At 33.0% G+C, this 16709-nt stretch overlaps 1 protein-coding gene across 1 annotated transcript; it reads right to left on the bottom strand.

The window, feature by feature from the left end:
- Positions 1-4593: 4593 nt before the first annotated feature.
- On the bottom strand, positions 4594-6178 carry LOC116133716 (transcription factor RAX3). The gene is made up of 3 exons (XM_031419410.1): positions 5920-6178; positions 5669-5798; positions 4594-5575 (listed from the first exon to the last, which is right to left on the bottom strand). Exons 1-3 carry the CDS (start codon positions 6053-6055, stop codon positions 4807-4809), a joined length of 1035 nt encoding a protein of 344 aa, XP_031275270.1. The 5' UTR covers positions 6056-6178; the 3' UTR covers positions 4594-4806.
- Between the last annotated feature and the right edge of the window lie 10531 nt (positions 6179-16709).

Raw genomic sequence — 16709 nt, 5'->3', positions numbered from 1 at the left:
GCTCATTTGGATGATTGAAGAAGACATTAATATTCATTTGATTAGTGTAGTGAAGTTGTCGAATTTAATCATTTAATTTTACAATGACTCTCTGATATCTATTTTCGTACCATCCTAATGTTACTAAAACAATGAATTGAAATCTTAATACTACTAAAACATGAATTATAAAATAAGAAATCAAATCAATAATTTTTGAATCAAATCAATAATTTTTGAATCAAAACAATAATTCTTGTAACTACATTTTTATTAAGTTATAACATCTACGTAATAATAAATTTAGTTGGTCATAACATTATGATTATATATACAGAGGTTCTACTGTATTGAGTAATGGTTTATTAAAGTAGTTAATTGGAAGATTTTTATTTTGATTTTTTATTTTTGATTTTTGATATTTTTGTTTTAAAAATTGGTTGATTTTATCTTTCCTATTCAATATAAGGAAAAGTTATGCTGATTCTAGATGAAAATTAAATGAAATGCAGATGAAAACGTAACGAAGGGGATTATATATCATTGACGATAACTAGCATAAAAATATTCTTACTAGCATTTAATTATTCATTGATTTGAGAGTCGGCATTGGAGACTTTTATAGCTAGCTTTACACACATATATGCAGACAAATTCAACTTAAACAGTTCCAAATCATGTCAAGTACCAATTGTAATTTAAATTGAATTACTATAATATAAAACAAGGGAAGTCAAGGTGTGAAAATTATTAATTTGATTTAACTTGTACCAACTACATGTGGTATTTTAATTAGTCAATGTTTTGACCCCAGAGTCATGAGAAGAAATCTAAATTTCAAATACCAACTTTTAGTTTCATTTTTTTTCTTCTCAAATTAGTGAATAAACCACAAAAGCTCGAGCAAGCCTGCGTTCGAAGGCATGAGGAGATAAAAGTTAAATGTTTGACAATAAACAGTGCTGATGCCTCTAACAAGAAAGGAATTTTGATGACATCGTGATTGAGAAGCTATGGTTTCATGTGATCAATAGTGATGAAACCCAAATCAACTATTGTCGTATTTGGTTGACAAAATCATCGAGACACATAAATAAAGGGTTGAATAAGTAAAAAAATTAATCACGCTGATGAAGTGAAGAGGGGTTATGATATATGATCATGTGGTTGATATCAGCGAAAACGTCGAAATGGGTGTAATTGTTTTGTGATGAGAAGAGCACGGTGGTGGCTGATGTCTATTGACTCAGGATGGCCTACGTGATTGAAGGTTGATGGTAGATATGAGAGTGTTCACACTTAACCTAACTTCGAAATCACCAATAATGTTTACAGATATAGGGCATAATACTTTCTTAAATTGCATCTTTACCTTACTCTTTTCAAGTTCAAAATGACAAATTTATTGTAAATTGATGCTAAATATGAAGTAAATATTAAATATATAAATAACGGAATAGTAAAATGTAATACTTTCTTAGAGAAAAAGATGAAGTTCTTATCCATTAAGTAAAGTAAATTAATGATTTTTCGGACCAACTAAAAGATAATTACATAAACCAAAAATAATTTTGTCGTTGATGCGTAATTTTGACACCAACAATCACGCACATGCAAAGTGCTAAGAAAGTCTTAGAAATTACACGTGAATGATTATAAGAGTTGATTATGGTGTAGAGATTATATATGTTTGCAGAAACATAAATAATAGATTGACAAGAGAGATTTTTATAGTGATTCGGATGCTTAAAGCGAATCTTACATCCACTGTTATTTTATTATTTTCTGACTATTTTTCTGATATTGTCTGTAAGGTAACCAAAAAGGGAGAAATGTTTTATTTACAGACAAAAAAATAATAGTTGAAGCTCTCGTTTATTCCCAGCTCTCATATGCTCAGCCCTCTCTTTCGCAAAGAAAGGTGTTCATTCATACCTTTGAGGTCAATGTAATGAATGCTTCTGTAAGTTGTCTTGACATGTGAGGATCACTTCTTATTCCTTATCTTAAAATAGGATAGGATTAATATAAAATATCTCTTTGAGGCGGTTTGGGTTTTGATAGCTAATACCACTTTATCTTTGAGTACTTGTTAAATTCTAATTAGTGATGCTAATATCAATGTATATTTTTGGCACAACAGTTGTAATTAAGGATTCTGATGATCATTGTGTGAAGAATATTGGCGGACTAAGCATTCTTTGAAATAAGGCTATGCATTTATGCAATCAAAAATGGCGACAGAAACAAGAACCTATAACAGAAGTCAAAACATGTTTATCGAGCACTCAACAACCTGCTGCCTTGACTCTTAAATGTTAATAGTAATTCATGTCACCAGTACTAATCACTTATAACAGGAATTAGGATGATTTTATTTTTTATTTTTTTGTACATTTAGGCCGCCCTACATTATAGCCCGGAGAAAAATATATACCAACGGATTATCATTTATAATCACCAGAACCTCAAACTTATAATATTTAACATTAAATTAGAAATACGAAAACCTTACATATATATTTGTTCAATAGGAGTGATAATTTGGTCTGTATATCCATAAACTCATAGATTCTTACTCTAATGAAACGTGTTCGGGTACAAAATACATAGATACATCACGAGTGTAAGTGTTATTTTTCTTTTGTGGTACGTTTGAGTCAATCATATCCATTTGATACATGGATTAGTGGATACCAAGCCTTAATGAAGGTATAAAACAAAAGAGATATATAGAGCCATGATGGATTGAGATGAATTAATTAATTCTTACTTTTATAATGAATCCATAGTCTTGAATTAGATAGGCTTCTTTCAAAACCTAACCAATTGCCATTCCGCCTTGCAAAAATTTGGTCCCTCCCTGTGCTAAATGTTAAATATACAGTATACCAATTCTGTTTATCAAACATTTGCCTATTCTTGCTGTATCAGTTATCTCTTATAATTACTTCTATCCTCCAGTTACATCGTTTATCTACCATCAGATTTGAGAAGATTTGGCTGAAATTAACAAGTAGGTATCAGTCTTTGTCAAACTTATGCATAACAGTTGTCGAAAAGCTGAAACTTGTGTAGTTTTTAGAGAGGCCGTATGAAGACAATAATAGTTCTGATATAGACAATCTTTCCATCGTTCTTTTAAAATATTTTTGCCTCATTTAATTAATTAATAAAGAGTGTAATTGACTTGGAAAAACTTGTTCCTGGATTTTGCTAAGGCAAGCGACTTGGGCTAATTTGTTGAGCTTAGTGCTTTCCTCTTTTGACTTACGAGTGTAGACTTATAATATGCTGCATATAATTGAATTGCTTTCTCTTAAAATATTATGTTTTTCATAGAGTTGACGTATTCCTTTGTTCACGGGATTTCTAGATCTAATAGAACTGAATTGTAGAAAACAATATGCGAATAGTAGTTGGGGTTTAGTTTCTTTGATGTCCAATTAATTAAAAATCGTGGAAAAAGAAAATATACCACAAGCATATTTATGAAACGATTCCAATATTGCAATTACAAATCCCTGGTTCTAGACTTGCTAGTACAGACCAGGTTCGATCAGCTTTAGATTTTGCTTCAAGAAAGCAAGCAATGCAACCAATTAATAATTGGTGATATGAATGTATAATATATATAAGAATAGTGGAAGGTCAACCATTAATTTATGCCTAATTAATCTTCTTAAAAAAGCCATTCAATTTCAAGTTGTGTAACAGAAATTGGTGTACATAATCTTGACCTTCCATATATAATATCGACTCTAAAATGAGATTTGATGTAAACCTACTAAATTCATGCATATATATATAGGGAAACATAATCTTGGATTTATAAATTTGAAACTACTTATACTGTAGTATTTATTAACGTAATTAATAATATATGCTTAAAGCATGCAAATTTGAAAAAAAAAAACTACCAATCGTAAATTAACTCGATAAAAATGGAATTAAACTCATAAAAGAATATTTACATTAGCAAGGAGTAAATGCCTTAGTAAAAACACTCCTATATATATATATATATATATAATACAGTCACCGAAAGTCATATACCAAATTCATGTACCGAATGACGTGACGTAATCCTGACCGTTGATTAATATTAATTTATAATTAATCAACGGTCAAAATTATGTTACGTCATTCGGTACACTACTTTCGGTGACTATAACACTGTTCATATATATATATATATACCCCAAGAACACAATGATATATATATTCCATATTCTTCCTGGAATTTATATATTTAGGAGTAATTCAACATGGGGAGCACACGTCCGTAATTAATTGACTGCTTGTATGTGTTAGAAAAAGTACTCAAAACTCTTCATATTCTAATTGGAACTATACGAGACAGACTGATATGCATGTGATTTCACAATTTGTATTGTTATTGCAGACATGAAGATAAAAATAAACAAATGCAGCCACTTTGTGATGCCCTTGTAGCTAGAGCCGAGCAAGTTGTAGCCAAAACGTCAAACCACTTTACCATTGCCTTATCATGGTCTTAGAGAAGGCTGCCATGAGTAAAGAAGGGAAAATAAAAGGTACTTTTTGCATAGAATAAAAATGTAACTGAAATCTATGATTTTAATTAAGGTCCTAATTATGAAGATTAAGCTCTTGAATACAAGATTGCACAAGACAGATTTAACTTCTTAAACACCAATCAAACTATGAGAAACAAATTAACCAAAATAAATTTGTAGGTAAATTAACAACAAATCTCTTAATAAATTCAACAGGTTTTATGATATTCCACCTCCAAATTTTCCTACTGAGATACAGATTTACACCACCCACCCACATACTGTGTTGCTATTGATGGCCGAAGTACCTCGACTCTTCAAAGGTAGATTGAGGCAAGCTTTGTTGAGTACAAGTTTCATAGTCTGAAACCATTGTTGGACAGACAAAAGAGTTCATATCTTCCCAACTCGTGCTTTCCACAGAACTAGTCCCCGCGCTACCATTCACCATATTCATCTCATAGAAGCTCTCCAATCCATCTAATTGTTGCTGGTTGTTGTAGGCCATTTGATGATGATCACTTAGCTCTAATGGGAAGTTCTGAAACCCTTGATACATAATCGGAGCCGCTCCAGTAACATTAATGTACTGAGTGTTTAGCAATTGAGAAGCAGTAGTACTGTTCACGGATGTTGGTGAAGCGAGCTCAAAGAGTTGATCTTGGGAGAAAGAAACATGATCGAAAAGATACGGAACACTATTCGTGGTTATGGTAGTTGTGTTTGATTGCTGGTGGTCATCAGAAAATCTTCCTCCTAGCTTCACCAGCAGGTTCCTGAGTGACGCTTGGTCCCTGAAATGAGGATCTGATTGGTGTGCATTCACCAGTGGCATCACTACAGGTGGCTCAGTCGGCCAGTATGGGGTCTGATTCATGAACCCAGGAGCCATTAAACTCTCGCTTTCTCTCCTCATCTCTTGCCTGAGACCGCTGGCTCGCCGCGTCTGTTGCTCCTTGCGTTGCTTCCCTAAGAGCTTCTTCTTTAGCCTTGTGTTCCAGTAGTTCTTGATATCATTATCCGTCCTTCCCGGTAGTTGAGCGGCAATTATAGACCACCTATATATCCATGTGAAATTAATGTAAGTTTTCTAATTCACAAGTTATGGCCATAAATTAGTATCAGTAAAAGAAACTTAATTAACTAATTACCTGCTCCCTATACTTAAATAGAGCCCACAAATAATGTTATCTTCCTCCTCTGAGAACCCACCATGCTTAATGTTTGGACGGAGATAATTTAACCACCTGAGCCGACAGCTCTTGCCACATCTTTTTAGTCCTGAACATGCAATAGATAAAGTGAGTACTCCAGTTATTAATCTAAAAGGAGTTTGATCGATAATTAGAAAATTAAAGAAGATTTGTGTTGTAGGTTCTGATTAAGTTAGTTAATTAATTACCTATCTTCTGCGGCAAAGCTATCCAGTTGCCGCCGGTGCCATGCTCTTCAATATAAGCTTTGAGTTTGGCATCTTCCTCAGGTGACCATGGACCTTTCTTCACGTTAGCTTTATCACAGCAAGGAGCTCTCCCCATGTTTAATTTTTGTCTGTGTTTTGTGGTGTTGTGTTGTGAAATATAGCTATAGGCTGCTTCTATCTCTATCTTTTCTTTGAATGATAATGTTATTATATATAAACTGAGAGAGAGACTATAATAGCTGGAGAAGGAGAAACAAGAAGGGTAACAGGATTTCAAAAAGTAAAATTAGAAAAAGAGCTTAACTTTATGCATATAATATTGAAAAAATTAGAAATGCCAGGAGAGGAGACCAAGTTTTTTCTAATTGTCCTTCTTACTTAAGAATCTGTTAACATATATTTCCTTCAATACCATAGCCGTCTACCTTGACTCCCTCTCACTTATTTAATTTCCATCAACGACTGCTACAAAATACTTCATCCATGATCAACATCCTCTTCCGGTACACGCGGCACCAGAAGATACCTAACCCTATAATCACTGTTTTGGTGGAATGATGTAAGCTTATTCTATGATTAACGTGTGATAAAAGTCTTTATATCTTTATATTTTTTTAATAAACTATCAATATATTGAAACCTTATAATATATTTTGTTTGGTGAAATTGGAGGAGATGATAGAGAAAATCATGGAGCTGAGGAGGGAGACAACAGTGAAAATAGATCTTTTTTTTTTTTTAAGGTCACTACGTATATATGCGGTAACAAGGACTATCAATTAGACAAAATTATTCAAGCTATTTTGTCTTTTCTTTCTATTTATGATTAATGGAAAAGATAGGCTGATATGATATGCTGATTTTATATTTCTCACTCACTAAGTATAATTCAACAAGATTCCATCCCAATGAAATTATATTAAGTGAAAGGTGCAGAAATTTTTGCCATCGTTTTTTTATTGTTAATTAAGGACAACCTTCTAATGTTACTTTCATCAATGGATAATGAGTCGTAGATTTAATCTCAATTTTCTTTATGTTATTTTTTATTTTGTATTTTATATTTTATTTGTCTATTTCTTGGTTATGAATAAGTTCTTGAATTTTATGTAACAAATAGTTGACTCCTGTCAGAAATTATTTTATGGTTAATTATTGTCGAGGTAGTCATGTATACCAAATATGAAATATCTATTATATTTTCTAGAAGAATCAAACTGTTTCTTATTTCTTCTGCTTTCTCTTATATTTTCTAGAAGAATCAAACTGTTTCTTATTTCTTCTGCTTTCTCATTGCAGTCGTTGAAGTAGTGAGATGTTGAAAATTTTGATGTCACTGAGAATATTTATACAAGATTTACCAAATAATAATAATAATAATAATAATAATAATAATATATGGTCCTGTGCACTTTAAAATTAGAGATTTGCCCATTTTTTAATCAATAAAAATAAGTTAACAAACGAATTTCATAAATCTAACGTAATAACTAATAATTAGTTTTTGATAAATTCATCAGCTAGAAAAATCACCATTAACCGATTATCAGTTATTATATTAAGTTTGTCAGAGAAAGTTTGTGAAATTCATTTGTCAGTTTAATATTGTCTCTTTTTAAATACTTCAATCAATATCCTCAATTTTACTGTTATTACTTGATCACAGTTAATATGTTAATTAATTTGGAAGTAATTTTGAAAAACTTTAAAGTTAAAGCATTTTAATCTGGAAAGGTATTAGAAAAAGTTTTCTAAACTAAATTTATCAAAAACAATAAAAGTTTTCTAAACTAAATTTATCAAAAACAATCTGTAATTTTATGAACCTCCACCACAAAAGTTTAGAAAACAATTCGAATACCTTAATATTTTTTTTTTTTTTTAAATAAAACGTTCCAGGAGGATACATATTATAAACATTTTGAATAATAATATATTGTTACTATTGAAATACGTTTTTGATGATGCTAAAAACACTTTGAATTACAATTACAATATAATCTCAATGGTTTATAAATTACAAATCACCATTTTTCTCTTTCAAAATTCATCTAGAAGCTGAGATAATGTCAATTTACTACTCTGATATAGAATATTATAATGAAGGTTAATCTGTATTCTGTTATGGTTGGTGACCAAAAAAGCCAAACACGAAGAAATATACCCAGAGATTCCACTTTGGGAGAGCAATATTGGCCAATGGATGGGATTCACCCTGAATATTAAAATAGAATTGGAAGAAAGTTTTTCAAATCATTGGAACAATAATAGATTGCTTTTGCTAATTCAATATATAATTGACCAATGACCCATATGCCATTTGGGACCAAATAATTAAAGGATAATCAGAACCCACGATGGAGATCCATACATAGTACTCATACTAATTTCCAGGAAAAAGAAACAATCCCAACTGTCATGTCAAATGCATCAACATTAAGACCTTATTGCCTGTCTTTTATGCTTTTTATTATAACATAATCAATCTTTTTCTTGTATTCACAAGAGGGCGAATGTACACATGTACGTGTATTTTATGAAATGAGCTGACTTGACTCTCCAGGAATCAAATTTATGGAATTGTAAAGTCAAAAGATGGGAATTAAAAAATGATTGTTGAATTTTCACTGTGTTTAGATTTGCTGGTTGAATTTTCACCGTGTATAAAGTACATTTAAATTTTAACTTATTCAATACACGAGGAGAAATGGTCCAAATGGTAGGCCACCTTTCTTCCTCTTGCCTTTGAATTTGCTGCAGTGTGCGTGTGTAAGATTGGACCTACAAATTACTTTCATACTTTGAAGCAGTCTTTGTTAGAAACATATCTCCAGTCCCCTTTTCTTCTCAAGTTACTTTCTTAATGATGCTTTATCGAGGTATTTATTTAGACATGCATGTGCCCACCCCAATGACATCTGAAAAGCTAAACAAGCAAGTGTAGAATGAGCCATTAACAGCTGTTTATTTATTGACTAGTTTTATGGTTTTTGACATCTTAAAATTATTGATGATTACTTTTTCTAAAATGTACTTTTGTTATTTCGATAATTTGTTGTATAAAAACACTTTGAAATGCTTTCTGTTGTGAAGCATTGTTTCTAGGACTACTCTAAAAGGGTATCAAAAGGTTTACCAAGAACAAAATATATATCTTCAATTAAAAACTTAACACATGGATAACTTACAAATGAACTTACTGCCGGAAGAAATCAAGTTGAATAATTCTAAAGCAGACTGAAGCAGAAACGAGAGCAGTTTGAAAAATTCTAAACATCCCTATCAGCTTTAAATCTCATGGACTGAAACAATTACGTGAGAGGCTTTTGAATCGTCTGGTCTGCTAAGAAAATCGTTCAACTTAAGTACTTAAAAACTCAGAGGCAATCAACTTAATTTCAAAAGTAAGTAGGACTAAGATGAACCATGGAATTGTCCCTTCGGTTCCAATCTTTTACTCGTCTAATCGTAGGTTATGCGAAACCAGTTCCTGAAACAACCCATTAATGAAATCTCTATACATTGTTCTAACTAAGTAGACTAAGATACCATGGAATTGGTCACCTGCGTTTCCATCTTTACTCGTCTAATCTGTAGGTTATGCGAAAACCGTTCCTGAAAACAACCCATTAATGAAAATCTTCTAGACATGTATCTACTCAACAACAGTTCCCACTAGAACTAAAAGAGATAAATTAATATTCCGACTTTGCATTGCATCTGGAGAAAGTGTTTTATTTCAACGGCGATGCAAACTGGTCAGAAAAAACTTGTACGTATGTAAATGTTAATGTAATTCATGTTTTTTTTTTTTTTTTATGAGAAATAATTTTTTCCCATATAGCAATTAAATACGATCATGCGATGAATCAAATCCAAGATATGTATTTGATTGCACACAAGTTGGCCGGATACCTCGGTTTCCAAAAAAAAAAAAAAAAAAAAAATCCAAGATATATATTTGAGTTTATAAGTTGCTGGCTATACACGTATAACATTATTATTAAAACCACCTATTGAGTATAATTAATCTGATAGTTTCCTTCAATTGATAGTTTGTTCTAAACTAAAATAAGTGAAAAGACAACAGAATTTTAGCTATTGGGTATTGGAAATAAATAAATCAGGTAATTTAGCTAAGATTTGGATCAGCAATACGTAATGCAACATCACAGTGATAGATGCAGCTGCACATTGACCTCATGTTAAAGACTTGAGAATAATGGGAAGGAAGTAAAATATTGTATAAAATAGACGGTTACAAATGCTTTTAAGAAAGAAATGAATAGAAACTTTCTAAAGCGTTTCTTTGCTCTTCAATCAAACATCAAAAGTCATTCAGCGATGGATGCATAGATATGCTGTTTATATTTATTGTGTTGAAAAGCTTGAGAAAAGAAGGTGCAAAGGTCAAAAAAAAAAAAGTAGAGATAAGACAAAAATGCAGGTAATCCCAAAACATATATACATGCTTTTGAAGTTTCAGTGGTAATGGCTGTAACACAATTAAGACTTAATTGAAGATTGTGGTGGTATCTTTATTAGACCGTTCCCACAAGGGTAATACCACCGTCTTGATGGAATTGTTTTAAATTAAATATTTTTGAGTAATGTGCATGTCACTTTCCATGAGTTAGACCTCCTCTTTTCTTATTATATTTTAATAATATCCTAATGCAGGTATGCATTTGGGAGGAAGGTGAATAGAAACATACTTCATTTCCCTCTGCACCTTCTTTTCATTTCATCTTATTTTCCAAATCAGACAATCAGCTTCAAATTATATAAAATCTAGATGAAAATATACCCCAAAAAAGAAACAAAATTCAAAACTATTATATATGAAGCAATGTTTTAAAACCCAACCCGGGGTGCAACCCGGCAAAGTTTCTGGGTCCTAGGTTGACCGGTTGACAAAAAATTTTAAAATTCAGCAAATATACCCCTAAAAATTACCTGTAAGTCTCTATATGTTTGAATTTTATCAAACACACCCTAAATACAAATCGACCGGCGACCGATTGGCGACGGCGACACCCCAGATGCAACCCAATCGTCCCCTAAGCCCATTTTCACTAAACTCTACCCAAGATCTGGCTGAAATAGGTTCGATTTCGGCCAAATCTCACCGACACAGGCGTGGGTATTCCAGGCCACATCTCATCCACGTCGGCAACGACAACCCTCCCCATCACCCAGGAATCACTCCCCTCCTCCTCCCGACCAAAACCCACCTCACCCCACCCTTGTTAGCCTCTCCAATCACCGGCGAAATCCCATCGTTGCCGCTGCCAGATTTGCTCAATTTCCGGTCGATTTACTCACCTGAAATCAACGATGTCACCACCATTACATTCACCGGCGCTTTATCTTCAAAAGCCCTAAGGTTCCGACTGTCAATTACTCGCCGATCATCCACCCAAATCCTAGGGGTTTGGGTGAATAGGAAAAGTATAAACCCAACCCATTGAAGCTTCCGGGTCCTGGTTGAACCGACCGGGCCGGGCCGGGTTTTAAAACAATGATACGAAGATGAAAAAAAATATATATTTTTTGACAGCTCTTTTTTAAAAAAAAAAATAATAATCGAGGTATCCAGACCTATATTGGAGCCTATCTAATCTTCAGGGTCACGAAACATCTTACAAGCCAATGGATCAAGATAATTGCATAAATATGGTGGATACCTCTCCTACGACTCAAATATAAGACCTCTTTGAATTTAACTAAACCCAATATCTAAAAGGTTTGTCATCCGTTCGCAAAAAGAGAGGTAATTTTTTGACAGCCCTTTAAGAAGGAAGAGCAGAAAACCATTATATAAATGTTGCATAGCTAGATCTTAATATTTAAAATTGAATAAGAGAAGATAAGGAATCGAAAATTATTTATCTTTCTTTACGCCAATTAAAGATAGGGGGCTACATTTAAAAACAAAAAAAAAAACAAAAAAAGTGTTTCTTTTTATAAAATTAAATACAATACATTTTTATTTTTAATGAATTTAAAGTGTACGCTCAAGCCCTGAAGGCTGAAGCCCAATTATTAAAAATGTCTCTTAGAAAAGAAAATCAAGATACGCTTAATGAGTACGTACTTACATCAACTTACAAAAGCCCCAGCTTTATACCTGTTAGATTTGTCCTCTTTTTGATGGCAGTGGGATCTTAATCAGTTTTAAATCATGAGATCCAATAATGTTTAATATCTCATTTTTTTAACTAGTCCAACTAGAGGATCATAACACATGAATGCCTAGAATAAACCTAGAGATGGTGAAGCTTGTTGTAGATAAATACTTACAGCTTCCAGAAATAAATTGCTCATTATATATATGCAGATATGCTATCAAATAGCAGTCCATATTCACTTGATTTTTTTTTACATTTATTTGAATTACAATAAGACGTGCACACTTGAGCTTTCTCTTAATATTATCTTCAGCCACCATGATGTAGCTGAGTGTAATATATGAGATGAACATGAATAATTGTGCCATGGAAGTTATTTCTACTAATAATTAAAAAGAAACAAGAAGATATCAAACATGATTTTTTGGAATACATACTTATCTCTACTTGACAAGAAAGCAAACTAAAGAAACTTGTAATCACCACTGTATACTTAAAAGAGTTTCTTTCATCTGCAACTGCAATACCGAATTCAAAATGCAAACTAGAATTTGTACCAAGTATGACTAGTTCAGCTCCAGGGTCCAACTCATCTTGTCCTCTATAAGACCCATCTGTAGTTGGGTAAGCACGGAATATAGTTCTTGTGAGACAACACCAAAACCACCGCCATCTCCATACGCCACCCTGCACCAACATAACATAACATTTTACGTGATGTGTTTGTTATAAATTCACTATTATCAACCCTGCTAAGGACACCCCCAATTGAGCACTTGCAGGAGGTAATTCAAGGGTGTGCTTTAATTATTTGCACTCTTCCCCTAGGAACTCAAATTTTTATTAAGAAGGGCCACCTCACCAGCTGCTGTTATTAGCAAACCTCATATATAAACAGAATTCTTATTAATACATTTCATTTCGTGAATCAATTCCCCCGTTTAATATATATAGTAAGACCAGTACTTAAATAAATTAAAACATGAAGAGATGGTTTTTTATACATTCACTAGATAGCCAAGAGCTTTTTACCTTTTACCACGATAAGTGATGCTACCCACAGGTGATACAACCACAGCTGTTCCTGTGCAAAATACTTCATCAGCATCAAGCAATTCATCAACTGTCACAAGGCGCTCTTCAACCTGCAAGTTCAGATGACCACTGAAAAATCGAACCAATTCAAGGACCAATATTAAGAAGACCTATAAAGTGTGTAAAATGTAAGAATTTAAGAGGTCATTTTGTAACTTCTTATATTTGTAAGCTCAGATTACAAGTTGGGGGACTATGTCACTACAACAAAGGGTCATGGCACACATATTGATTACGCAGGAAAATTATTCAATACTTAAAACATCCTAAACTGTGAGTTTGGAAGCTTTGGGCTCTTTGTAACCTCAAACCAAGCTTTGGAAATATTGTAGACATCCTGTATGCGGGAACTCTTATTTGTCTGTGCATGTACCACATTAACACCAACTAGACCGTACGTTTGAACAATTTCCATCCATGAAACCAGCATCAAAATAAGAGTGTTCTCAATAAATTGAGCACTATTCTCAAAAGGCTCATATTTCCATCCTTCCAGATTTCATGATGTCACACTCAAAGGGGGAAAAAGAAAGAAATCAATCAAGATATTATCTCCATGGCAACATAAACATTACCTGAAACCCTTGGCTACGAGCAACATCAATTATGCTCTTTCTTGTAATGCCAGGTAGGATTGTCCCCTTGATTGCAGGTGTGGAGATAATTTTATCCTAGGAACATATCATAAATGAGAATGTATCAGCTCTAAATCCCTCTAAATTTCATAAAAAAACATGCAAAGTATTCACAGTGACTTGATAACACACATGTAGAGAATACAAGGGATCATAGTAGAAAAAAAACCAAATTCTCTTAACGCTAGAAACAGCAATATTTGAAAGCGTCTATGCTACTTAACTGCAATTTTTCTTTTTTCCCCTTTTAATCAATTGCACAGCCAACTTATAAACACAAGCAAATCATAATAAATAAACCATTGCCTCATAACATACAACACACATAACCCAAAAAGTAAATCAATTCAAATAAATTAAACTGCAGATAGCAGAGGTACAATTGAGACAGAAAGTAACTACAGGGAAAACGACAGTCATCATACCCCTAAAATCGGATAAATGGTAAATATATCTCGCAATATGAGAAATAGAGTACAGAGGTATCTTTTATGCTTGACCACTAAAATAAGTAATTTAGATTCATCTCAAAAGATTGTCAGTCTTTTGAGAACTAATTTCTGAGTGGTTCTCATGATAATAGTTAGTCATTCAATAATCTAACAGAATTTTCGTTGGAAAAATGGTTGTTTTCAAATGCATACATATGAGAAAAATAATGAAAATTACAACAGAATAATCTAATACAAGAATGTCTAGGTCTTCTCAAAAAAATACGAGAACATCCAGACTGCTTGAAAATCAAACACATGCATTTATCTATGTACTGCAGCAACATGAAAGCTTGTACTTACACACATTTAAGATTAACCAATCCCAAAACTTCAAATTTCTCTTCCTTTTACCCCTATCTCCAACATCTCATGAGCTTGGTGTTATCACAAGTGAAATGCCCTTATTGAATTAACTACTCATCCCAAAAGATATACCAAAATTTTCATCCCAAGTAATATGTAATCCTATGTGGTGTTGACATGTAAATGAAGTAAAGATTTGGTAAATTAAGTGTCAAAACTACATAGGATGACACATCACTTGACACTTCTGATGAGATTTTTGGAATATCTCTTGGGATGTATAGCATTACTTGCCTTCATATTGATCCCTGAATTTACAAGAATGGACCTTTTACCAATGGCATTCAACAGTTCTAGTGGCCTGAAAGCCCCAAAGGACTCAACTCAGTATAATCAAGGCAATATCTTGGAAATTGAAGTAAAATCCAGGTAGAGCGAAGAGGAGGATGAAACCCTTTTGAACAAAATCAATAGCTACTAAAGGAACCTCATTAGAAACTACTATATATGTACTCCTTAGTCAAAATTATACTTAAGATGACGGATCACATGGCAGATTGACAAAGCCTGTCCTCCTGAAGGCAACCCGACAGGCAAGCACCTCCAAGGTAGAAAGGATGCATGTCTGCCTCAATAAACGCACACTCTAGCCAAACAGATTAATACCTTAAACAAACCTCCTGTGTCTCCAACAGCTACAATACCCCACTGCCCTGACACACATTAAGCAGTGGTCATACCAGCCTAGATACTGACAACACACCTGTTAGATGGCAGAATGCCTTTCAAGTCATGGTTTGGGGTGCTTTGATATGAATTTCATTGAAAAAGCATGCTAGGGCCCACATCCACGTAGACCTCTCACATACAAGAAAGTTTGAGTCTACATGAGCCCCAAAAAAGATGATAAATGACATAATTTACAGGTAAAAATAACAGCAGAGATCTGTAACACTTGATGTACATAAGCATTATTAACTGCATGCAATTTGTTGCATGATATCCTCGTGGAAAGGATAAGATGAATGAATATTTCTTCAATTAAGGAATAAATATTAAACAATTATTAATCTTTCTTCCATACTTGAGCGACAGATGAAACTATGGTAACAAAAGAAAATTACACTAAAAATAAGTAATACCTTCACAACAAAAATGTTGCAAGAGGAAACCTCCTCCAGGTATTGCTTGTGAACACAATCTAGGTAAAGAACATCAGAATAGCCTTTGGCCTTTGCAGCAGATTGAGCCTTAAGAACCTACAAATAAAATTTTGAATCATGGAAATATATTAGGGATTACTGAATTTAATGATGCAGATGTTAAACATTTTAACCCATCTTCATTGCCAAAAGGTTAACCATGCTATGATAATGGTGTCATCCACTTTTATAATAATGTGCTCAGGCCTTCCCTGATTTACCACAAGATACAGATTCCATACGTAACAACAGAAAAAGAGGTAAATCTAACTGTGAAGGCACATTACATTGTAGAGAAAGAAATATACAAGGAAGAAATTTCAAAAGAACATAAGAATTCAGAAAACCTAGATTTAATCAACCTATCAGTAGGCAAAACCTAGCAATCAGCAATAAAGAAAAACATAAATCTTAGGGTTCAAACAAAATGAAGAGAATTTTATGAAACAAACCAAAATTACTAATAAAACAAATGTCTTCAGAAAGAATATTGAAACTCAAATAGCTACTAAAAGGCTGGCTTACCGCAGCATAGTTTCCTATAGTTTTTACACCACCAGTACCCCCAAGAGTTGCACGATGTAATTCATGCTCAACAATCAAATGTATTGGTGCTACGCCTTCCTAACATTGCAAAAATAAACACTATAATTAATAGTTGTTGTAAGGGATGTGCCATAGCTATCCATAAGAAATTAAAACCAAAGAGATTCCATAGAGTTAAGACAGCGCATACAAAACATCTAATCCTTTAAAAAAAATACTAATGATAAATAACCAAAATATAAACACACACCACAAAAATTGCTTGCCAAAATACATTGTCACTCATTCACCAAATTGCCACTGGTCATAAAGGGCAAGTAATGAAATTCACTATACACAATGTCATGTATTCCATCTCTGGAT

Source organism: Pistacia vera, unplaced genomic scaffold, assembly GCF_008641045.1.
Source record: "Pistacia vera cultivar Batoury unplaced genomic scaffold, PisVer_v2 Contig272, whole genome shotgun sequence".
Classification (NCBI taxonomy): domain Eukaryota; kingdom Viridiplantae; phylum Streptophyta; class Magnoliopsida; order Sapindales; family Anacardiaceae; genus Pistacia; species Pistacia vera.
The sequence above is the reverse complement of the archived record's forward strand: the minus strand, read 5'-3'. Positions and strand labels throughout refer to the sequence as shown.

Excerpts from the sequence above, each read along its gene's own strand:
- LOC116133716 (XM_031419410.1), bottom strand. The coding sequence starts at position 6,055 with ATGGGGAGAGCTCCTTGCTGTGATAAAGCTAACGTGAAGAAAGGTCCA. Across the intron at positions 5,799-5,919 it reads AGCTTTGCCGCAGAAGATAG|GACTAAAAAGATGTGGCAAG; the intron begins GTAATTAATTAA and ends TTGCATGTTCAG. Across the intron at positions 5,576-5,668 it reads TATTTAAGTATAGGGAGCAG|GTGGTCTATAATTGCCGCTC; the intron begins GTAATTAGTTAA and ends ATGGATATATAG.